The sequence below is a fragment of the Mchenga conophoros genome, linkage group LG16, assembly GCF_057382185.1.
Source record: "Mchenga conophoros isolate Kocher_MC1m ecotype Shallow Benthic linkage group LG16, M_conophoros_male_GT1.1, whole genome shotgun sequence".
Classification (NCBI taxonomy): domain Eukaryota; kingdom Metazoa; phylum Chordata; class Actinopteri; order Cichliformes; family Cichlidae; genus Mchenga; species Mchenga conophoros.
The window spans coordinates 21678000-21703286 of record NC_140541.1 but is presented as its reverse complement, the minus strand read 5'-3'; the positions used below and the strand labels follow the sequence as shown (position 1 = coordinate 21703286).

Below are 25287 nucleotides of genomic sequence, written 5' to 3'. Positions count from 1 at the left end.
TCCTTTGCTGCCCTGTCAAGTCTGTCCACTGTTATAAAGAAAAAATAAACTGTGAAATTGCTGTTGCTTCAACACATGCATATCATTACAGCACCTTGAATCCAAATTAAGGAAATCATTACTGAATAGTGAAAGTTGGCAGGTACATTTATTTCCATGTCACTGTGCCTGGTAGAAATTTAACAACACATTAATCAATTTGGTTAACTGTTTGGCTTTTTCTCAGTCTGTTTTCACAAGTATTTTACAATCATTGTGAGTTTTTTGTTTCTTTTAATCACTAAAAAAAGCTCTATATTCTATTAAAAAATACAAGTACATGAAGAGACAGTCTGCATTTTATCATTACAGAGAAACATGCAGTGGATGTTTTAAATTTAGTGACACAGCAATGTATAAGCTGAAGTAGAAAATTGTATTCTCATCCTTGTAACTCAACAACTTTAACAACCTGACTTGACAGATTGTGGTAAAAATGTTTACTTACCTAAAAATGATACCCTGATCCATGCCGCTGCGTTAAACATGAAACTACAGTAAGCAGCAAGTTTAGCTAGCCATAAAAAATGAAGACAAAGAGAACAGCTAACCTGACAGGGGCTGTGTATAAAGGGGTGGCAGAGCCACCACCAATTTCATTCTTTGGAGAGTAGCTATCAATATAGTTGATATGACATCTCCAGTACCACTGCATCTAAGCCCGGACAACAGGAATGAACCACTGTGTTGAGAAGATTCGAAGGACATTTACTCTATTAGTGCAATTCTAATGTACATTTACTTTAAATAAGTATTTCTGTATTATCCTCTTTTCCACTTTCACCTTATTACATTTTGGATGGAACTTTTATGCAGTGTAGTTGCTAAATATTTTGTAGACATTGATTAATATAAAACATTAATACACTGATAAATGATCCGATATTATTACAGATTATACAGAACACCAACAGCTGTCATCTCCAACAATAACATTGTGTAAATACTAATAAAGCTACTTTCAGCTGCTTGCTTGTCACAAGGGTTTGCCACAGTGGGTAGCTCCCCGAATTTGATTTGTCAGATTTTTACTCTGAAAACACAAAGAGACGTGCCTGTTCTCTAAGCAGCTACACTAAGGAGCCACTAATAATAATTACTTGCTATTTATGTATTTAGAAATAAATAAAAAAATGAATGAATGATGTGTATTTTGATGCTAATCATTTTGTTCTTTTCTTTAAGTTGGATTTTTGAAATGAACTATAGTGTAAGTAAAAACCTCATCTCACCATTTTATTTAGTACAAAATGATTTCAGAATTTCGAAATGTGGCGGTCTTCATCTAATACCATGGGCATGGTCTATCATGGTCATATCATTCTGGGCACTGTACATGAGCCTGACAGCTGTGCCCAGTTTTTTTCAGAGGCAGTTCTTAATGGTGATTTTATATCTGACAGTGTTTTCTGATTTTCTGATGCTGCACAGCTCCGCACCTCGACTTGTTCTTGAATAAAATCGAATTGCCTTTGCAACTGTCCGTATCCTCCAGGAAAACAACAAACTGTCTTTGACACTTTGTTTTTTTGTACAAAATAATGAAACAAGATATAAATTAGATAAGTGTAAATTAGTGAGCTTCAGAGATGAGGGAGTATTTTCCCCACTTGTAACTGATTGCTGGCTGCAGGGTCGCACTGCATTTGCCACAAAGATGTGAGAGGTTTCCATTTCTCATCCTACCTAACTCCAGGCATGAACATGACTTTTAAAGTTTTTCTTTTATTCCAGATTTAAACCTATAAAAATGACAGCAAATTTTATTCAGAAAACCAATTAGAGTCATCTTTGGATCGTGTCCCATTGCAGCACTTTCCTATTTTTTTTTTTTTTTTTTACTGGAAAAGAGAAAAGATTCTTTCAACATGACATAAATTCACTCACTATGTTTTAGGCTATATAACCATGTTATCAAATTAAAATCTCTTTAAGATAAATGCTCTGGCGTCTAGTTTACATTGCCTAATAGTGCCCTGTTTAAGCCGTTTATTTGCACGTTTGTTTTCTAGGTTTAAAATGCAAATAAACCTGAAAAGCAGCGTTTTGAAAATTCCCCCTAAAGGCATGCACGCTGTGTTCAACGACATGACTGAGTTAAAATGAAAACTACACTCTCAATATTGTTTACTGTTGTTTCCCCACCAACAGTTTTCAGCCAAGTGGAACCATCTCCCATAGAATTTAGTGGAGGTGGAAGACAAGCTCTTAATCGGCTGTGTTATTGAATTATTGAATTAAAAGCTTAAGTACTCAGGGTGAGCATGTCAATTTTTCACAACTGAATGGTACAGTGCTCATTCTATTTTCATTTGAATAGATCATTTGTGTATGTAAAATGTAGAAGAATGGAGGTATTACACATATCAGTTTCATTGTCTGTAATTCCCTTTCACTGTGACTGTAATCATTCTGAGAGACAAGTCATATTCATCCAACACTGCATGCTGGTCCTTAATCTGCATTCAGCTCCCCTCGACAACATAGCACTTTTTGTCAAACAGCTATACTGTAGCACAGTGTTAATTAAGAAAAGGCTTGCTTCAAAGCAAATTTTGCATAATTATTGCAGAAGTGGAAGTTTAACCTGTATTACATCCTTAAGTGATATAGCGTTCAAAAGTTGGAGGAGTAAGAGTCGCAGCAAATGGTTCAACCCTTTTCCACTTGACATTCTGCTCACCTGTCTTCATCCCTCGTGTTCTGAAACCCTGGGACTGATACAGATAAAATGATGTGATGTTTCTGTCTGTATTTCAATGGGATGAGTTGCTGTGACCCACGCAATCTCCCTCTCAAAGAGTATTTCAACTTATGCAGATGAGCTCATCAGAGCTGCCTGCTGAGATGAGACATCTAGGTCTGGAATTGTGTCAATACCAGCACCAAAACAAATGCAAATCAAAATCCAAATTAATGTGTTTTCCCCGAGGAGAAACTGAGTCGTACTTATAGTCAGCTCTCAGTAGATGACAGGATTCTGTTATCCAGAACTCATGAAAAACAAGGCATTCTCAAACCGCTCACTGAGCCAGGGTACAAAAGTCAGTGTCTCCAGATGGAGAAACTAAACTAAACTAAGTAAAAAGAAGCGAGAGGCTTTTGTGTGATGGTTTTACAGATGAGAAAATAGAAAACACTTTTACATTTCCAGGATTCCAGGAAGTTTAGTGATCTAACTTTGTAAACATACATCCATGCTTATGTTTAATCTCTCCATACACAGTGTCAAGTGAGTATTTTGGCAGTTTTCAAAAAGAAAAAGAAAAAGGAATAAAAAAAAATGTATATCCCTGTCTCCTGCTGCGATGGATAACCAGCAGCCACATTTGGAAAGCAGGAGAGAAATTAGTAAATGGATGGATTGCTGCAGTTTGTCTGTTTGAATATGTCTGCAGACTATGGCCTTCTGTCACTACACCTACCCCTTCTGCATTTGATTGAATAGTAAATAGAGTACACTGCATGCAAACAGCAAATTTGCACATTTGGTCTCGTAATGAGGTAGGGAGCAAATATCGAACATTTTGTACAGTCAGTAAAAAGACTATAAAACCCTGGATATTAAACGCTAGGTTCTCCTAACCTTGAAATCGCTACAGTGAAGATGTTTTATTTGTGCTTGATGCATTATTCTTTTTTTCTTTTTTTGCATATAGTTGTGATAACCTCTAATAGCACTATTTGTTCAATCCTTTGCTGCTGCAATGACCTACTTCCCCCCACAGGGATCATTAAACTTTCATTTTATCTAATCAAAGAATTCATTGCAAAAGTCCTTGCTTGTAACTACTTGTTACTGCTGAATGTCATTTTTTTTCCTTTTTTTTTTTCTTAGAGTCGCGTCTCATCATTTGTCAGGAAACATGCATATTTAACAAACCTATAATCACAAGTAGCCCAGACTGACAGCAGCTCGGATGACTTTGAATTTAAAAATATCCCTGAAAATGTATCCATCTCTTCCGTACGATACATATTTTTAATAAAAGCATTGAGCAGAGGGAGTCAAGCCATCTTCTGGTGGGTGCACTAATACACAGTGCCTGTTTTTATTTGCCTTTATTAAATAGAAATAGCTGTGTAAAATGTTGATTGTGATTTTCTTTAGCAGTGTCTGTGACTAAGATCTTTATTACTGCTAGGTCACATGTGCTGGTATACAGTATATAGCTAAAGTTGGCACATTTGCAGAGTCACTAGTGCTATCTGTCATTAACACACATTAAGCACCTTGTAGACATAAAAGCACTTCTCTCACATAAACAAGACAGCTTCAGAAGTTGTCACCAGTCAAAAATAATTGCCTTCCATGCACGCACAGTGTATACAAATTTAATAAAATACACAACAAGTACAGTGGCCCACATTCACGTGTAAGCTCAGCTTATTTTCACATAAACTGCAGAGAGGACGACAATAAAATTACAAATACATTCTTAAAAAATTGTTTTTTGAGGAACCTCAAATGGTTTCATGAAAAGGGACATTCCCTGTTGCACCACCATTAACAGTTCATAAGACACTTCACTTTTTGAATGTAACGTCACTGATATGTATTTCAGTTGCTGTGATATTCAAAGAGATGTTCCTTATACACTAAATGGAGACAGAAAGCTTCACTGTACAAAAGCAGACAGGACTCAATAGCTTAACAGTAGCAATTTGTTCAACAGCCTCACAAAATTGGAGTTTGAAATGTGTAAAATACAGACACCTAAATCGACGGGTACAGTACACTATGAAAACACTTGTAGTCAGGTAAGCACTGATTGGCCCCCACCTCCCCCCCACCCCCACCCACCCCCAAATCTTCACAGCAGTCAAAGACACATATTTCACTTGAACACAACAAGTCACAAACTCAAAAAGAAAAGACATACAAAGCAGATGGTTTTTGGTTACAATGCGTGTCTGAACACCTCTGTGGGTTAAATTAAATCAGCTCTTGGTCATTTGATCTGTGATATCATCATCATCACCCCTGGCAGGTTAGAGAGAACGGGATCGCGCCCCACCTGTCAGTTACCAGAGTCCCGAGGGTCGAGAGCACAATCTGACCCCCCACACTCCTGGCTGATGACAGAGCTGTGAATGAGACTGCTTGACAGGGACTTAGGCCTGAGCTCGCAGGTCAGGTAGGAGGGCTCCTCCAATTCTGTGTGCAGTGGGGAGCACTGGCCATCTGGAGGGCCATAGGCACTGCTGTCTGAACCCCCGTCCCTCACTTCTTTGGGCTCTTGGTTGGCCAAGTCCGGGGGCACACTACTCTTGGTGGGACTACTAGACGCAGATGGACTCTCCTGGAGCGGTGGGCTTAGTGCACGCTGCGATTTTAAGTAAGGTTTGACATTGGCCACAAGGATTGTACTGTCCCGCTGTTCCTTTCCAAACGTGCTGAGGGTTTTTCTGCTGTTGCAGCTGATGGTGCCATAAATCTCTGTCTCTACCATTGCATCCATTCCCACAGGGATGAAAAGGTTGGTGCGATTATCGGCGCTGTCTGCTTGGCTTCCTACCCGTAACTTTGGCATCCAGCATCTGTCAGAATGTCCCAGTGCACGACATTCATCGGTGCAGTGGACTGATTTGTCTTGCTCTGTAAAAACAGTTAAACATTTTGTTATTGGACCATGCTGGGGTGAGTAAAAAAAAAACAGAAGATGATGTAGAAGGCATTTGAAGGATGAGCAGCAATAATAAAACGCCACAAACGGATGCAAATTTTGATGCTTTTAAAATCCAGCTCATAGCTAAGTATCTTTGTTGATATAGAGTATGTGTCACCAGACATTTTCAGAATGAATAGCAACAGCAGCTTATTGCGACAGCAACTGTGAGGGTTTGAATTTAGCAATGCATGTTTTCAATTCTAAAAACTGCTTACGATGCAACCTTAAAGCACTGATACGCAAATAAAGTCATATAAAAAAAAGTTAATTTTACTCTTTTCTTTTTCCGTTATTGTACCAAATGAATGATTCGTCCTATATATGAAATCTTTTCCCTCTGCTATTCTCAACAACCTGTGTAGGTGTTTCCTGGAAAATATCATCTGGTGCAGAGGAAGTGATGTTTTTTTTTTCATTTACATTTCCATCAGAAGATGTTTGTGTGAAATAAACAAAAAAAGAAAGAAAAACAAGCCTGAATTTGCATGACTGCATTTGCCATTTCTGACCAGAAAGTTTTGAAACACTCCGTAGTTGGGATGTTGTTCGACATTGTGCGGGCTCATTATTTTCATTTTTATATATTTTTTCTAAAACTTCAAAAGATAGAATGTTTGGGAGGGAGTTCAAAAACTGTTATATTGACACTATAATAATATATCCAAGTCAGTTGATTTTAGTTTGATTGTGGAAGTGCCATTTGACCTTGAGTGTTTCTTTTATTTATTTTAAAGGACTCTGGTGCATAGCCAGGGGCTCATTGGCACATTTTTCATCTTTTTTAGTGGATGCATATTGTGAACTAAGCTGTTCTCTGAACACTTGTGGACCTCTGCTGTAGTAAACAGTCATCAACAAGCTCCCTAAACAACTGTCTTTGGACACTGGCTAAAATTAAGATTAAATCTTTCTCATAAGCTTCTTTTAAAAGGCCAAACAATAAGCTTTACATATAATCCACACTGAAAGTATTGAGTACTGTTGATTTAAGTGGTCCGCTGGATATTCCATGGCTGCAGTAGATTCTGCTTGATTGGCTGATGCGGCACACCACAACACAGGACTGCACAACGTGTTCATGGCACTAAATGTCAGCAACAAAGGAGAAATGGACAGCGCTCTATATTTGGGTTGTAAATCCATCGTTTACATTTCACACCACACCCAGCCCTGGAGGGGTACAATAAGCACACAGAAAGCAACACGTACCACAGAGCCAATTTCCATGGTGTAATGATGTAGAAGGTGTTGTTTTTCCTGACGCCATTACACTTTGCTATTGAAATTAATTTGACAATGATGCAATGGGATGTCTTGCATGTAGCCACAAGAATAAAAATGTCAAACACGTCTTTGTAAATTGGCGGTAAATCCTACTTTTCTTTCATTTGCTATACATGAAAATGAAACTGCAATTTAATCTATAAAACTAATATTTCAAAGAATCCTCCAATTGTTCTGCTGACTGATTAAACTTATGTAAAAAAATAAGTTTTCATTTGTTGTGATTACTTTGAGGTTTTAAAGGCACCCTTTCACTAAATATACAAAGAAATGCAAACAATGAATTGATTAGTATTTGATTAAATATTTAGATGTTGTAGATCCCAGAAAATTGATTCTGTTTACTTGGGGATAGTGTTTTCCGTTATCTCCAGATGAACAGAATCAACTTTCTGGCATTTCCTTACCTGGATGACTGAGCATGCATCAAGACATAGATGGCTTGTACGCTTATTGTTGAATGGGGGAGACATTAATACAGATTGGGACACAAACAAAACAGGACACAAACACCGGTAATACAATCTTGTTACATATGATGTTAAATCTTCACATCATTCCTCTCTCATAAATAAAAAATCACTTTCCTGCAACTAAAATTCCAATCAAAACTTGTATTTCATTTATATAAATAACTGCAATATTTAATTCACACGACTTGATGCTACTCTGATTAGCTAGATAAGACTCCTCTATCTTGCTCACATGTCATTCTGTGGAGCAAATGAGTAACCCTGAATGAGGCACTTGATCTCATTTTGAAACCCGGCTTTGATGAGGATGGGACTACACAGCCTGGAATAAGAGGAAGCTCCACATGAACGCGTTCATCCTAGAAGAGGTGGATAGATCCTCCTTTTCAAAGGCAACAGTACCTTCCGCATAAACTGGCCTCGACCAGTTTGCTGGAGGATACTGAACGGCAAAGAGGAAGTTCAAAATAAAAAAAAAAAAGATACCTCCTCTATGCCAAAACCCCCAAAAGCAGTAAAAAGCAGCACCATGTGCCACACAGCCAGTGGAAGCTCATTTGCAAAGTACATGCCACAATTATCACATACCGCTGCTCAAGTATACGAACACCAATACACCCACACATAGCCATAGGATATAATGGAACTGTTATTTATAAGGACTGGGCAGATTTAAATGGGGTTGTTAATTTACATAAGAACTGTTTTACAGATTCCACGTCTGCAAAAATGTTGAAGGGAAAGATTTTTACATTTTCTTCCCAACAAATGTTAAAATGGCATTCAGTGTGCTACAGATTTCTTGAAAGGGCAACAGTCATTTCTTTGTAACGTTGTGTGTGTTTTATATGCAAAGTAAAGACTTTTGGGAATAATAGGTGTAATTTTAAATCATGTCATCTCCTAATTGTATATGAGATGTGACTTTTGTCTGTTTATACAGGCCAATGTTTTTCACATTGAGGTTTTCTGTAGAAAGATCTCGCATCAAAATGAGTATAAACACAGACCTTGCAGATTTCACTAAATGAAAACCCCACCTTTTACCTTTGTGTGCTGCTAGTTGCTCTGCTGCTATTCCCAGCTAAGTAAACATAACAAACATTGTAGAACTGAAGATCCTTTATGTGTGATGTGAGACGTGCTCTGAGAAGAATTAAACCAGCCGGTGCACAGCTAATGCACACAGACTCACATTTTCTTAGCAGATAGCTCTAATAATTAGTCCAATGATCTGGAAATTTTGATCTTTTTATGATCTTTTTTTTATATTTTGCTTTTTAACTTTTTTTTTCAATTTATTTATATATAAGACATAAGCGGAACATGTGCTTTATCAAGTTTTCTCAGGTCAATGATCATCATCGATTGTGCTTTTACAGTTTATATTAAGTTGCATGTGATCCAAGGTAAAGAACAGAAACCTTTGTGATTATTGTTAAAGTTGTATCTAAACAGTAGAAATAAAGTCTTCTCTTGGTCGCTCATATTTGCACTGGGTCAGTACGATGTGTAAATGTATCTTTGAAAACACAAGTAGATGCTTGTAGCAACTCTTAGATTTACTAAACAAATTTGTATTTCTGGGTTTCGGGCAGCAATGATTTTTTCCTCTCATGCTGGAGGTTGTAAGAACTTATGTTGCATTCTTAGCATAAACTATTATGGTGCTTTGTCAGGATTCAAAATATGCATTTGCTCAAAAAGCATCTTACAAGAGAGAACTAAATTATGGCTTTGATTTGGCATAACTGCAACACAGATCCTGCATATTGTAAGTGCTACATGCTTTGATGCATCGACACCCCAGATTACAGTTCTGTGCCCCATGCATTTGTGTTTCTCCATCTTCTTTTCTCCGCCACAGAGAAAAAAGTATTTTTTATGCACAGATACACAGGGCCAGAACAATAAGCATAAGCAAGGAGAAGCAGGGAGATGCTGAATTCATTTCCATGCTGCCTATCACTAGTGCGGAGGAGCGAGCAGATGATGCTGATGCAAAAGGATGTATGTGCTTAGAAGGTACACCTGCAACAGAGTAAGGTATTTTTGCCGTTTGCACTATTGTGTGGTGCTAGAAAGCCGAGAGTAATTGAAAGACATGTTTATATTATACAAGATTAAATTGTTACTCAGATAATACTTTACATTATAGACCTTTCTGCTTAGAATTTATTACCAGCATGTAAACATTGTATATATGGCACCTGTGCAGTTTTAAGCATATCTAGGCTCATACACACGAGCTTATAGTGTCTATCAAAAGCTATAACGTATCCTATCCTGCAATTAAGATTATTAAATAGTTTATATTACTACAGTTATAATATATTAGGGCTGCTCAATTAATCGAATTTTAATCACGATTACGATCTGGGCTTTCAACGATCATTAAAAATGACTGAGCCGATTATTAGCCCCTCCCTAATTTATCCGCGACACCTTAAAGGCCGGTGTTGTGCCAAAAAGTGATTGTCTGCCAAAAACTGATTTCCGGTATTTGCCAAAAACTGATTGCTCGTATTTAAACTGCTATAAGTAACTTGTTGGGCTATAATATGTGAAACATATGTCAAATGCATCCCTCATGGATGACATAAAGTCATCTTGAGCCACAAACAACATTCGTGTAACAAGGTAGAAGCCGCAATCAGTTTTTGGCAGTGACTTTTATATAACCTTTATTTATGCAGTTAAAAAAAATCTCATTAACATTAAAAATGTCTTTTGTAAGAGTAAGTTGGCCAAGAGGACAGCAGACATGGCAGCAAATATTACAATATTTCTGTAAAAATATTTTAAGTGGGGATAAAGGACCGGATTGGTTATAATGTAAGTACAATAGCAGAGAGTTGTAAAGATACTTGAAAAACAGATATTGTTTTAATTCTCTATATAACCCCTTTGTAAACCCTGTTCACCGAAGTCTATTTACGAACATACGTAAAGATATTACACATAAAAAATACACAGAAACACTGGAAATCAGTTTTTGGCAGACAATCACTTTTTGGCACAACACCGGTCCGTGAAAATATTGTCGGGCATAAACCGGTCCGTGGCGCAAAAAAGGTTGGAGACCGCTGATTAAGAGGACCCGAGGGAAGCTCGGAAAGCTAAGCAGAAGTTATTTGGAGAGTGACTGCCGTTGGTTGAAAAGAGAGTTTAAAAAAAAAAAAACTTCAGTGGTGTTGCACACTACTTTATATTATTTTTTTAAAGTCATTGTTAACCCTTTAAAGCCGGTCAGAGCAGCACGCTCCGTTTTGCGTAACTATTTTTAAATCCCCGTAGAACCTGAACCGTGTAAGCTAGCGCAATAATTTGTTTTGCATATGAAACCGGAGGAGTTGTACTTACATCTGATGCCATCAGCTTGTCCTCGGTCACGGTTTCGTTCCACATATAGCTTTGCAAAAACTGCATAAAAAGCGCTTGCAGGAACAAAAACATAATATTCCAGAAACACGCTTTGCCGATCCATCAGCTGTTCGTAACACTTCCCACAGTGAAATGATGCACATGCTGTTTTCTTTGCAAATTTGCATCATAGGATTGTTTTTTGTTTTTCCTGCAGTATATAAAAATTGGTGTATCTCCAAAATAAAACTATGAAGACACTCAAAATAAATTTCCTGTTGTTGTAAACTATTTTTTGCAACTTTATTGTATTTAAAGTTTTGAGGGATAAGCCTCTTAAATTTCTCCAAGTAGAAATATATGTAAACAAAACAAAAGCGATTTTCAATTTTTTTTTGTAGTTTATTGCACTTTTTTGCAATTTATGTAATTACTATGGACTTAATGCATACATATTATTAAAATATGGGCTATAACAGTTGTATTGATGTATAGCAACTTGAAATGCTCCCACAAATGGCACTACAGCATGTAAAAAAAATAATATAAGCTCTGGTGGACTTGGTTCTATAGTAGGTCTTAAAGGGTTAAATAAATATCGTCAAATAATCGTGATCTCAATTTCAGTGAAAATAATCGTGATTATCATTTTTGCCATAATCGAGCAGCCCTATAATATATATATATATGTTTAGGGATTTTGCAGTCTCCACTTGGGTGCCAAAAAGAGTTGTTATAGCTTAGAACAAGCACATTCATTAACAGTTGAAGTGCATTAAAAGGCATATTTTAACTGTTTATATTGTCTGTTTGATTGGGAAGGTTAAGCTATTACCCCTTTTTTTTTTTTGCAATTGTGTAAATTGCACCAAAATGATATTTTTCCCACTTTTATTGTCCTACACTACAGGTTTTTCTATAACACACAATATATACATAGGAAATTAACTAGGCACACTAGCTTGTATAGCAGTACTGTTAGATGTTGTGGGATTTTGATAGTTTAAAACAGGCTAAATGAAGTGGGAGTGCCTTCATCTGCCTGCTCTCCATTTTACATTTATCACTGAGTAAAATTTTGTTAAATGCGTGCTCTGAAACAACGGAGCACCTTTATGTATTCTGCTGCTGCATTTACACCGCCACATAACAGAAACATGACAAAGTGACAAATAGCTGTGATCTTATGGGCAACTGTAGAATGCAACAATAATGTGTTCTCAAAAACAAAGAAACTGCCTGCCCATTATAAATAGAATCAGAGAAAGCCTAGCAACATACCCACTGTGCATCTGGTGTCTGTGAGAGTGAATAAATATTCAGAGTGCATGATGGTGGAAGCTGCACAGGTGCATATATTACCTGTATCAAAGCAGCCAGGAGACTAGAGGGATGGTAAAGGTAAAGACATAAAAGCAATACTACTTAACCCACAAGCTTTTGTGTTGGTGCATTTGGAACTAAAATTCTGAGGTGTCTCCATTTTGGATAATAGCACTATCTTGTCTAAATCTGCAAAACAGTGGCTTTGTTGTTCAATAAATGTACCTGCATGTTTGTGTGGTGTGTGTTTGTGTGTGTGAGAGAGAGAGACAGTGAGAGACAGAAGGAGTATGTGGGTTGGAGGGTGTTTTGTGTGTGTGATCACGTCTAAGGCATAATGCATAATGTAGACCTTCCAGCTTGTAGTCTGCGGACAGTGACACCATTTAATGTTCAACTGACCAACCCCAGGAGAGAGAACAGAGTTTAATCCAACCATTAGTTTTGCCTTTTAACTGCATTCCTCACATGCAAGCAGGGAAGCCATTAGCAAAACATGTTGATATTAAAAGCAAAGCCCGAATTCATCGCTTTTCTCTTATCTTATAAATGCAGGTCTATAAATTAACTGACATTCCTGTCAAGCGAAGCGTCAGTACTGCACTTGTAAATATTCAGTTTTGCATGTACAAAACATCTCCTTCAATATCTCTTCATGTGATTGGCCTTAGAACTTGGGTTGAATCAGATTCAGAAATGTGCTGCAAAAAAAAGTGATTGAATTTACACCTCCCACAGAGTCAAGTTTGGTCTACCATAATTCCTCATAGCACGCACACACACACACACTCACTCACTCACACATATATAAAAGTGAGATAGATCGAGAGAGAGAGATTCGCACATCCTTCTGGAAGCCGCAAGAGTGTTTCCATCTCTGCCCTCCTGAGCATGCTGCAAACAAACAGTACATAGCAATGTAAATGGTGTGGAAAGTACTGCACAGGGACATGATGACCACAGCCATTCTCTTCCAAGGCGCAGACAAGGAAATGAGAAACATCACCACTTCACTCAAGTCCCCCATTATCTTTTATCTTACCACTGAGAGTTGCTCTCATATTTTCAGTTTATATCCACAATAGCTAAATATATCAGACCCTATCAGGTCAGCCAGGTTGAAACAGATTGACAGTCATCTATGATTATACTCCTGGCAGCGCCAATCGTTTCAGATTTGTGAAATAAAATTTAACATTTCTATTTCCAGTTGGAAAGCAGGCTCCTCTCAAAACAGTGCAACCACAGCAAAACCAATAACAGCTGAGAAAGTCTTTCCAAACAAAAGGTGGAAGCTCTGTGTCGTGTTGCACCATAAATATCTTTCATTTTGCACCGCAAGTGCCGATCATGTTTCTTGTCTCTGTCATCTTATTCAGGACATGTATGTGACAAACCTGTATTAAAATAATGACATGATCAAAGAAAGGCGCCTACGGAGGTACACTTTGCCATGCATATGAGGTGGTTTGATAGCTAAATCAGACAGAAGATGTTTGCAATTTCTACCTTCAGCCAAGGAACACTTTTATCCTTTTAAACTATCATCTGCCTTCCTCTCTGGTGCCTTCATGTCATCTTTGAAACACAACTCAGGCTGCATGCAAGTTAAAGTGGGACAAAGTAACACTGCAGCTACAGCATCTAATGACAGTTCAGCTTCTTGACAGGAGAAGTGGCTGCATTGGCTGCACCCCCAAAATGGTAGACCCCCACTTAAAGATCAGTGAGGTGCATGCATGTTCCCACTGGATAAACTATAAATAATGTCTAGTGTAAGAGTCAGATAGGCGTCTTCAAGATGTCCACTCACCCTGCTCGAAAGGCTGGCCATTAACTGCTGTTGCTTTCATCTTGAGGGCCTCCCTGGCAGACGTGTCGCAGTGTGAGCCTTTATTAGTATCCTGGTCACTATCAGCTTGGTCACTATCACCATGGCCACTGTCTCGGAGGCTTGCTCGTTCTGCATCCTTAAATGTTGAGCTGCAGCAGAACAGGAAGAGGACAAAAAGAAAGAAAAAAAAGAATTTAACTTACCTCTTAACTCCTGTTTGATAGCCATAGTCAGCTGGCTTGATACAAAAGTGAAGAAGCTAAACGCACTGGTCAGACGTTTTTGGCTAGTGCTCTTACCTTTGAACAAATGGCTGCCTGCTGCCAGCATAATTGGGCTCTGAGGGAAAATTTTCAGTCTAAAAATGAAAGGAAAATAATATTTTACATTGTCCATGTTAAAAATTTTAATTGACAGCGTAAGTAACATGAGATTAAGACAGGAAAAGAAATTCCCTTATCCAGTTTTTAGATTCGAATTTCTTTACTCTAGCACGTGGAAAATCTGCTCAAGAAAATCTGCTGAGCACCTGGCAGTGACGAAATCACGAGAGGAACAAATCTCCATTGTGACCATATGTACTCTCCCTCGGCGAGGCGAAGAGTTAAGCATTAGCCACTGTCATCAGCATCCTTTCCACCCTATCTTGACAATAATGTGTTTGTGTTGATCACACCCACATACTCTAGTGACTGGTGACAGTGCCAGGCCTTGTCATCTGCGTTATCATCTCCAAATGAGACTGTCTGCGAGACTGTCCTAGATATTTACATCGTTTACAACACATAATTCTGCTGTGCTAAACTGCACTACAAGCCTATGCTGTCAAATTAGCATGTTAGCTGGCTCGTGTATTCAACCCTGCCGTCTCTACAAGGCATGGCTGGACCCTATTAATGGCCTTATCGTGCCAACTTTGGATACGGGCTGGTGGATCTGGCCCATATTTGCGGGGAGCGAAAAATGCGATTGTAAGGTTATGCTGTGTGCATCTCGCTGTCTGGTGCACATTGGTTCAGTAATGTGATCGGACAAGCTGCTCAAACACCTGTCCAATCCCACATTTCAGGCAAGGTTTTGTTTTCACTCCATAGCAGCAGATCTGGCAGGGTCACAGCAGCCTTCTTCAAGACTCACGCTGTTTGCATGTCTAACTGAGAGTGCTTTCTGATTATGAAGACCAACTGTACCATTTTCCAACAGAAGACTTAAGATTGAGCAATTTCGAAATGATTCTAAAATACTGCTATGGATAAAAAAAAATCAAAAAACCTCTCCTTAGTGAAATGCCATTTGAAGCACATGAATACGATTCAACAGTAAGTTGCCGTATAACGCTTTATATGCAGAGAATGATTCAGAGCATCATAACAGCGGGAGAAAAAGTGAAAATAATGATGTCTGCTCACAGTGACAGAGTTTCTCTTTTTTCAGTCGATTACTTTTCTTTTGTCAGATCAGTATGGCTAAGCAGTGTGTACAGATAAGCAAGAATAAAGGGCTGATAAAGAACACAGTGCAGCATCCTTCTTACCTGTATCACTGACATCCTATTCGCTGGAGTGTCTGTGCTAAGCCCGGCAAAGCTGGAGTGGCAACCTGCCCTGGGGACTGTCAGGCTGTTTGGGGTGGTTTTCAGGTACATGACCTCTGACCTGGGCAGTGTGAGTGGCAGGGGGCTCTGGTAGTCAAAACAAATTGGCGAGGTGATGAGAGACGGGCTGCTCACCACGTTCATTCGACTCGCAGAATCTCTCTCCTCCATCTCACTTTGAACCAGCATGATGTCACTCTTGTTGATCCGTTTCTTTTTCCCCTTCCCCACTGGAGGATTGGAGTACTCAGCCATGCGGCAGTTATAATTCCCAGCCTCCTTATCTTGATGCTTGGACTTGACAGCAATGGCGGTCATGACTGCTAAGAGCATGACAGAGATAATGCAGAGGGTAACTATGAGGGGCAGGGACACATCCCAGTGCTGCTGTTCCCCACTCGCGCTGGATCCCCCTCCTGTTGCTGTGTCTGTGTTCGCCTTAATGATCAGCTTAGCCACGGCAGATAAGGGGGGCTTGCCATGGTCAGTTACCTTCACCACCAGCTCAACCACTGGGGCGACCTCCTCCCAAAGAGCATGGGCAGTTCTGACCTCTCCTCCCACTGGATCCATCTCAAACAGGTGGTCATCGTTTCCCTCTGTGATCTCATAGGTCAAATGTCCACTTTCTCCATGGTCATGGTCCACTGCTTTCACTGTAGCCACAATGTATCCAATACCTACATTTCTAGGCACCGGGATTTCCGCTGTATCATTCTGAAGAAGCGGTAAAATAATAACCGGGAGATTGTCGTTGACATCGAGAACACTGACTCTAACTGTAGAAGTGCTTTCCATGTGAGGTGATCCACCATCTTTAGCCTGAACTTTGAACTCAAATGATTTAGTTTGCTCATAATTGAAAGACCGGGAGGCATATATGGCTCCATTGGTGGGATTAACAGACACATATGTGTAGACTGAAACATCTCCTATATGTGATGGAAGAATGGAGTACGTCACTGTCCCATTTCGACCCACGTCTGGGTCGTGGGCCAAAACGGAGCCCAAGTACTCCCCCGGGATGTTGTTCTCAGGCACCTGTAGCACATACACTGCTTTTGTAAAGCGTGGTGCGTTGTCATTTTCATCCAAGATTTTTACAGTAAATGACCTAGTGTAATTCAAAGATGGGATCCCATTATCTCTGGCTACAATTGTTACATTGTATTCATCTTTCATTTCCCTGTCCAGAGGTCTATCAGTGAGCAGCGTATAAAAATTGTCATTGTTTTCTTGCAGTCTGAAAGGTACATTTCCTAGTACCCGGCACTGAAGTTGACCATTACGGCCGGAGTCTTTATCTGTCACTCTGACCAGCGCTATGACAGATTCTGGAGGCGCTGCCTCGCTGATGGCTCCCTGCCGGACAGAAACAAAACTAATTATTGGCGAGTTGTCATTTTTGTCAAGCACTTTGACGGTAATTTTACAGTGGCCTGGTATTGGGTTGGGCCCCAGATCCTTAGCCTGCACATCAAACTCTATGATTGGATTCTCTTCATAGTCAATCTCTCCCTGGACCTTGATGACGCCAGTATTGGGGTCGATGGAGAACAAATCTTGTATTCGCTCAGATGCATATCCAGTGAAGGAATACACCACCTGCCCGTTACTTCCTTCATCTTGATCAGTGGCGTTCAAATCTATAAGTACTTTTCCAGGGGGAGAATTCTCTGGAATCTCTAAAACATAAGAGGATTTTTCAAAAACCGGGCTATTGTCATTCGAATCAGTCACTCTGACGTTGATCTGCATGGAGCCCGATCTTGGATACTCCCCTCCATCTATTGCTGTGAGAAGGAGGGTGTGATGACTCTGATCCTCCCTATCCAGAGGTCTCTGAACCACCAGCTCCGGATATATAGTCCCATCGCCTCTCACTTTTAAATCCAGAGAAAATGTATTGTAATCATCTCTTGTGACCTGGTAGGTCTTTATCCCATTTTCCCCAGAATCTGAATCATGTGCAATAGTGAGAGGAAAGCGTGTCCCAGCAGCTGCGTTTTCTGAAATATCAATATTGACATGATCTGAGGGGAAACTGGGTGAGTTATCATTTATGTCCTGTATATCAATCTTGATCATGCATATTTCCTTGTCATTTGCAAACACTTCCATAGACAGCTGGCACTTTGGGTTACGCCTGCATAATGTCTCCCTGTCAATCCTTTGTTTGGTGAAGATTAGTCCACTCTCCGGGTCAACATCCACCAGATGTGGTGCTGAATTCTCCAGTACTCTGAAGTTTGATTTTTTCCCTCTCTCCATGGTCCCATATCCGGCATCTTTTGCTATATTACCTATAACAGTTCCAGGTCCTTGCTCCTCCGGGACAGAATAATTGAGATTTTTCAATGTCAGGGCTTTAACCCACAGCAGTAAGAAAACTGGTACAGAGAGACGCATCCCTTCAACCTGATCCGCAGTAGTGGCAGAGAGAAAAAAAAATCCTCGTTGACTTTCAACCTGTTGATTACGGCAAACCTAGACTACTAAACCCGAACCCGGCATGTGGTTTACGCCGATCTTTGGCTAATTAGGTACTAAATCGATGCGTGAACCGCTACCTCTTTTTAAATTGGTATTTTAACCTCTTTCATATACCGCTCGGCTATGATGAACTCTTTCTGTAAACAAAGATGACCGCCTGGCGATACCTGATGTATGAATTAAATATCAAATTCAACATCGTGTACGAGAAATGCTTTGGGGTTTTTTTTCGTTGTTTTTTTTTTTCTCACGGGGGGGACTTAATGAATAATCGATGACTATAAAGTATTAATATTCCCTCCTGCATCCAAGGTTAAAGCGCTTGAATCTCTCTGGTGAAGGTTAGACCGTAGCTTACAAAAGCGCATTGCCCTCATGCGACATCTACACCTAGGCTACAGCAAATTCTGACATGCCCGTTCAAAATGCAGCATTGGCCGATGTTACCATTCGCAATGCATTTACTTTTTTCCCTGTGCGGCACACTGTTGCATATGGGTTCTGCTCGTGTAGCATATACAGCCTACCCATGCCACAAAGTAGAATAAAAGCAGGATATAGAGCTGCTACTCCTGTCCAACCTTTTGTGTTCCCGTCATTCAAGAGCATCTATAGCACGGCTGCGACTTTTGCCCGATGATTGTCCTATAATCAGTCCAGTAATCCCATAATCCAGTCCAATTGGACCCAGTGCTCTCGCATCCTTCATTCGGACAATGCTCATCTGCACTGCCCCCGTAAACGTTGCCAGAAAATGCAAAAAGAAAAAAAGGCTGCTGGAAGATTTCAGATAATCAAAATTAATCGCTTTTCCTGCGCTCAGTTCTCTCCGCGTCAACTGTTGAAACCTGCTCCCTTCACAGTGAGCTGATCTGCCCGGAATCCTCTCGACGCCTTTATAACAGACTCCGGTGTAGGTTGTTTCTTGGTGCATTTAACATAGTTTCTGATCGTCTTCCAGCAAATGAGTGAACAGTGACAGATCTTGCCTTGGGGGTTTCTCCAATAGGTCTGGCAAGATCGCATGAAGAAGGGCTGTTCTAGTGCTACGTGATTCATTTACTGATGTGCGCGCACAGAGCAGCAGCATCAGAGGGAAAACGTGCTTGTGGATGTTGCTCCTAATACATGTGGAAGTGAACTAGGGATTATGAAAAGATAGGTGAAATGTGTTTGGCTGGGAGGAAGTAGAAGCGGTGAGGACTTGACAAGTGATCATTTTTAAGGTGAATTGGATCAGATGGCCAACATGTTGTGGAAAATGTGAAATTAAAGTTGATAAAAATGTTTCAAGGTTTCTTCCCCTTGCAGTGCCATGTTCTTGGTGTCATTGAACATCTTTGGATATTCAGAACTAAAGATTCTTATTAATTATTAAAAAATAGCAGGCGACCACCTGTCTCTTGCATTGCACCTTGTTGTCGATTAGTGCGATTAGTTTTGAGAAAATCTAACCATGACATAAAATAAGAGACAGACTGTGGGTGTTTTCAGGATTATCTCTGCAAAGGACATAAGAGAACTGCTTATTCCTCTGAAAAAAAAAATAACAAGGCTTATTTCCCAGCTCAAATATCACAGCTGTTGATATAACCTGCCTTCTGCATCTATCACACTTGCTTTCAATAGCCTATCCACATCAATCTCATATCTCATATGGAAAAAGATGGACTGACATTTAGTTCACTCAGCATTTCAACAATATGACATTTGCATTTTTTCCCCCTCACTTGACCAAATCTTAGTGACGCATGGGGCTCCTTGATGATGCAGGTACCATACCAGAGTCATTCTGAGAGGAAGCTGTGTCAACTAGTGTGGCCCGGTTTCTCATTTAATTCCATGTTGCCCAGGATCTAAATCAACCTTGAGTTGTCCCCGAGTTCATTTTCATTGTCTGAAACATGGCTGCTTTCCTCCTCTGGGGAGCATCAACTTTGCCTTGCCAGGGTGCAGCCTGCATAAATTGGCCATTTCTGCAGGTAAGAGATAAGGACAACAAAGGGAAACTAATTATCATTCAGTCTATGTTAAAACCTCAGGAAAGAACTGCTATTGACAAATGTGTGTGCATTGTCACAGTCATACCATTTAATATGATCTGAACTTTGAATGAGAGGGTGGTTCATATCCATAATAAATAGGCCACATCCTAATGTGAGGCTTTGGCTGCCTTGTTCTTATAGAAGCTGATGACTTTGTCATGGATAAGTTTCTCTAATGAGACCACTGTCCCCGCCCTGGAGTATGAACCACGATCTCTGCTGCTTTTCTTGCAGTGAAAACACAGGGATGTTTTATGACGAATTGATTTTTACCTGGAAGCACAATATCTGGCTGGTGTAAAATCATACCTGTTGTATTCCACAGGGGTTGAAACGGCAAAACACTGCTCATTTAAGCATACTTGTAATATCTTGGCATCTCTTTGATGTCATTCACTTACCACTCTGCACAAGCGTGATTAGAGGTGAGATTAAATTGTTTATCATTCTGTTTTTGCTCCCGTTGCTGGTTGCACCACACTTCAAGCTGCACACCGGAATACTGATGGTGGTGAGTGGGAATGATGATCAAGTCAATGAATCTTGGTGCAGTGTAAACAAAGGGAAAAGCAGGTTCTTCAAACAAATTCCTCCAAGAGACATTTTGCAAGGATGTAAATTGCGCACACAAAATAATTTGTACAGCAATGGTCGGGACAGCATCCCTATTAACTGTAAAGAAAAAAAGTTACAATAGTGACAACAGTTATTATGTATGATGGTCAAAATAACACAGAACAGTGACATCCAGTAATAATTATTACTCTGAACTACTTAAACTACTATATTGCAATAAAAAGAAGTCTGTATTTCTGTAAAGTTTCTTAAAGCCCACTATTATGTGTCTTTTACTGTGAAATAATGATCCATATCCCTGCATAATCGATGTGTCATGATTCTTCAGCAGAGTACCCATCTTAAAGGGACAGTTCATTCAAGCACCAAAAACTCTTCCCCCTATTCTTGTAACCACTCATGCAGAAAATTTTAGTTTTATGTGTCAAGATTTTTGAGAAGCCTGCCTCTGAAACTTCTGCTGCCAATATAATACAAAAAAAAAAAAAGTTGTACCGAAACACTGAAACTGAATTTCAATGTACCTGCCGAAGGGATTAAAGGGAAATCTGTTTTGTACATTCCACACAACATGATATCCACATTTTAAGGCAGTGGTTCTTAAACTGGGGTTTATGCCATCTACTAGTGGGGCGAGGATCAGGAGAATGAAACTAAAAGTTGAAGGAAGGACATTGAGTTTTCCCTGTTTATGCAATAGGCATGCCAGAAAAAGAAGGAGGGTGAAGAGTCCATGTGATGGGTGACTGGGGTCTTTGATGATTTTCCCAGCCCTTTTCAGACACCGCTTCCTGTAGATGTCTTTTATGGCAGGAAGTGGTGCTCCGGCGATGCGCTGGGCAATTTTCACGACCCTCTGCAACGCCTTCCGGTCCGAGGCAGAGCAGTTCCCGTACCAGACTGTTATACAGTTGGTCAGGATGCTCTCGATGGTGCAATGATAGAAGTTCACCAGGATGTCTGAGGACAGGTGGTTCTTCCTCAGAGTCCTCAAGAAGAAGAGGCGCTGGTGAGCCTTCTTGACCAGCTTAGAGCAATTGGTCGTCCAGGTGAGATCCTCGGAGATGTGGACTCCCAGGAACTTGAAGCTGCTCACACGCTCCACAGCCGTCCCCTTAATGTGGATGGGTGGATGTGGGTCAGCATTCCTCCTGTAGTCCACGATGAGCTCCTTGGTCTTCTCGGTGTTAAGCAGCAGGTTGTTTCTGTCGCACCACTCAGCCAGACGATCCACCTCCTCCCTGTAGGCGGCCTCATCGTTGTCACTGATGAGGTCAATCACCGTGGTGTCATCTGTGTCTTGTTTATATGTAAACAAAGAAAACCATCATTTTAACTGACACACATAAATTTTGCCTTTCTCTAAAACACAGGATTAGTTTATGATCACCACCCATAACGACTTACACCTCAGAAGGTTAATATTTCCTCAGTGACTAACATACTGTTTTTGGAGAAAAAAAAGTTTGTTTTTGGTGACATGCAATTTTCTTTCACCACCCCAAAACAAATTCAGTTTGCTTCAGTTCAGTAAAGGTAGCAGCAGACATCTTGAAACTGCAGCAAATAAAATAAACATTATCTGCATGTGAGTCCAGTCATGTCCTATTTTCATCTATTCTGTTTTTGCACTCTTCTTAAAGCATAAGTCTGGCCATATTCCCTATTTTTTTCTTCACAACAAATCCTACAAAAAGACCAAATCCAACAATGCCAAAAAAATGATCTGACTGACAAGTGATGCCTGGAATGTAAGAGGTAAGGACGAGCAGAAAGATGGCACAAAGCATAGGACTTTGACTCGGGAGAGGTTTGCATCCTGAGCCCCATCTGTGGTTAGACTAAGGCAAGATTAGGAAAAGACTGTGGTCTCATCTAATGTTGATGACTGCAGTTGCCGTTCTGCATCGAGACACAACTGGAACTTACTCTAACCTTAACCATGTGCTTTCAGTGCATAATCACAACCATAACAAAGCTCAGTGACAGTGTGATTAGTTTTAGGTGTATGAAATGCGCTATTATATACTGTAATACAAACCAAACATGATAATAAATACACTGTCAGCAAACATTTCACTGAAATTTTTATGTAAAACATTTTTGTAACTTGCCAAATACCTTAGTTAACAACATTTCCTTAATATGTTAATAGAATATGTAATTGGGGCAGCTTTACATTTCCTTCAAAATATATTAAAATATTTGCTGCTGCTACTTGTAGAAATACAATCTCATAGGGAGACGGGTTGACACTGTTGCACTGGGTAGCATGTTTCTTCATTAAGATTAACATGGGAGCTGTTGTTTATTTTTAGTCCCATATACACAAGCTGTCATAATTCACTGGCATACCAAATGTGCATTAATCTGCTGCTGAAAATAGTCCCAGAGAAATGCCCTATTTGCCAACGAGTCTCCAAACATAAACAGCCATATAGGTCAGCTGTTCCTACCCAGTGATATGACCCGTAAGAGAATACCTGAAGCAGAAGAAATGCCACAGATAAATTGTCAACAACCTTGGCTGAAAAAAATAAAAAGCCATTTATGATATGGCAGTGCTGTGGTGAAGGACTGGTTATTTTTAATTCCTTTTTAGATTAGCTTTAATTCAAACTATGATCTTTTCAGGCATGCAGGCACTTATTTTTAAATTAGTCTCTTGTATTTACCTCAACCATGAAAGAGCAAGGTCGGCAGAAGAAAGATACTACTTCTCTGTAGGGTTAGAGGACTTTTTGTCATTGCATAAAAACAATATAGGTTTAATCAGCTTGAAACAGAAAGTAAACAGCAGCCATCCATGTTACTGTCTGGTGTTGTGTTGTGTTGACCCATCCATAAACCCTGACCACCTTTGTATTTAAGGACTGGGATTTGATCTGTTTCCAAGTATCTGTGTTTAACTTTTCATTAACTGGAACATGACCTCATCTAAAATCATCCATCTCTGATGATGTTTAACCTGACCCCAACCTTACAGCGAGTCTTGGAAGCAGATGTAAGAAACCTCACCTGATGTCCTCCTTTGGTCCTTCGATAATAATTCCCATAAGTGGACTTTGTTATTTGTGGCGTTTGGTGTTTTATGAAGTTGTCCAACAATTGAAAGGATTTTTTTTTTCTAGTGCACTGACTTGTCTTATTTGAGCTAATCTAGTTTTCAAGTATCTCCACTAATATGTTACAGTTCAAAGCACACTCAAATACCAGACCATTGTTACGTGTTATTCCCTCCACTTTCTTGTATTATTCCCTAATTTATAGGTGTCTTTCTGTATATATGGAATAAAAACTTTTCTTGTTCATTTCTGGCAATAAATATAGTCAAAGGATAAAAAAAATATGTTTTTGTTTTATTTCACTGGTTTTCTTTGCACAGCACATCCACATCTTGGCCTTTTACTAGTGGCCATTACTCTTCCATTTTTGTACTGCAGGTTGACAATTGTTATGTGGTTCTCTCATATCCACCTTTATAGCAGAGCTGCTTGCCTCTCTGTGGGTGCAACAAAAGGAGACTCACACATCTCACAAGCCTTGTTATCATGATACGTGTCGAATAAATAATTTTTGCTACAAACCAGCTGTGGATTTGCATGTAAATGCAAATCCTCAAGGGTCAGTGTGTCAATTCTCCAACATTTCAATTCTGAATCACAACTGCGGAGTCAAGCCTCCCTCTCTAGAGTGTATGGGTTAAAGCGTTGATGTTTTTGCATTAGATTTTTAAAGAAGCTCTCCAGGGATCCAGGAGTTACAGCATCTGTCTGCCAAATTCTTAAAACATAAATTCTGAAAATCATTTTTGGAGTCTTCATAGCACCCAGTGCAGTTTTGGTTGTTGGTTCCTAATAAATTCTGAAAACAAATCTCCATTTTTTTTGTTTGTGTGTGTGGGGGGGGGGGGGGGGGGGGGGGGGGGGGAAGGAGTTAAGAATATGACAGTCTTTTTAAGAGTTTATGCAAATATGTACCTTAAAACCTCACAAATTGCCTGCTCATCAATCAGTCTGGTAAAGAAGCATGCAATGCTGTGCTGTGATCCAAACACAAAACACATTAGGATGGCAAAACTCGCAGGTACTTTAGTGGAGCTGAATTCCTATTCAGTTCACATTGAACATTTCAGACTGGAATCGTGAATGCAATTATAAGACACAAGGAAACACACGCCATAGCCTGCAATTGCACATTTCCAGAGTTTCTGCAGTAAATGAAAAACAGAGTTTAAAAAGAGCTCTGTTTGGGGGTCAGTGCTACCTAAAGGCATGTCGGATTTGGTGCTAATTGCCTTTGACTAAGCCAAAACATCAGTGAGTCAAATATATTAAATCATTTTAATTTGGCTTCACTTGGTCACAGTTGCTGGTTTTAAGCTTTGTTCACGACACAAAGGCTAACGTTATTTTTAAGCACAAACTACTTAACAGTCAAAGAATGCAGTCAAATAGAGTCATTAATTCATGTCTGCCTCTTGATCAGGTGTACATAAAAAATGGTAATATATATTGAAATAGATACTAACACTCGCGCATTATTAATATTTCAGTAAATCTATACAATTTACCATTCAGCTAGGCTTCAT

General features: G+C 39.6%; 1 protein-coding gene across 1 annotated transcript; it reads right to left on the bottom strand.

Moving 5' to 3' along the window:
• Positions 1-4848: 4848 nt before the first annotated feature.
• LOC146556737 (protocadherin-17-like) lies at positions 4849-19105 on the bottom strand. Its single transcript, XM_085249439.1, has 4 exons — positions 15523-19105; positions 14288-14346; positions 13968-14137; positions 4849-5638 (listed from the first exon to the last, which is right to left on the bottom strand). The coding sequence occupies exons 1-4, from the start codon at positions 17989-17991 to the stop codon at positions 5061-5063; spliced, it is 3276 nt and encodes a 1091-aa protein (XP_085105565.1). The 5' UTR covers positions 17992-19105; the 3' UTR covers positions 4849-5060.
• Between the last annotated feature and the right edge of the window lie 6182 nt (positions 19106-25287).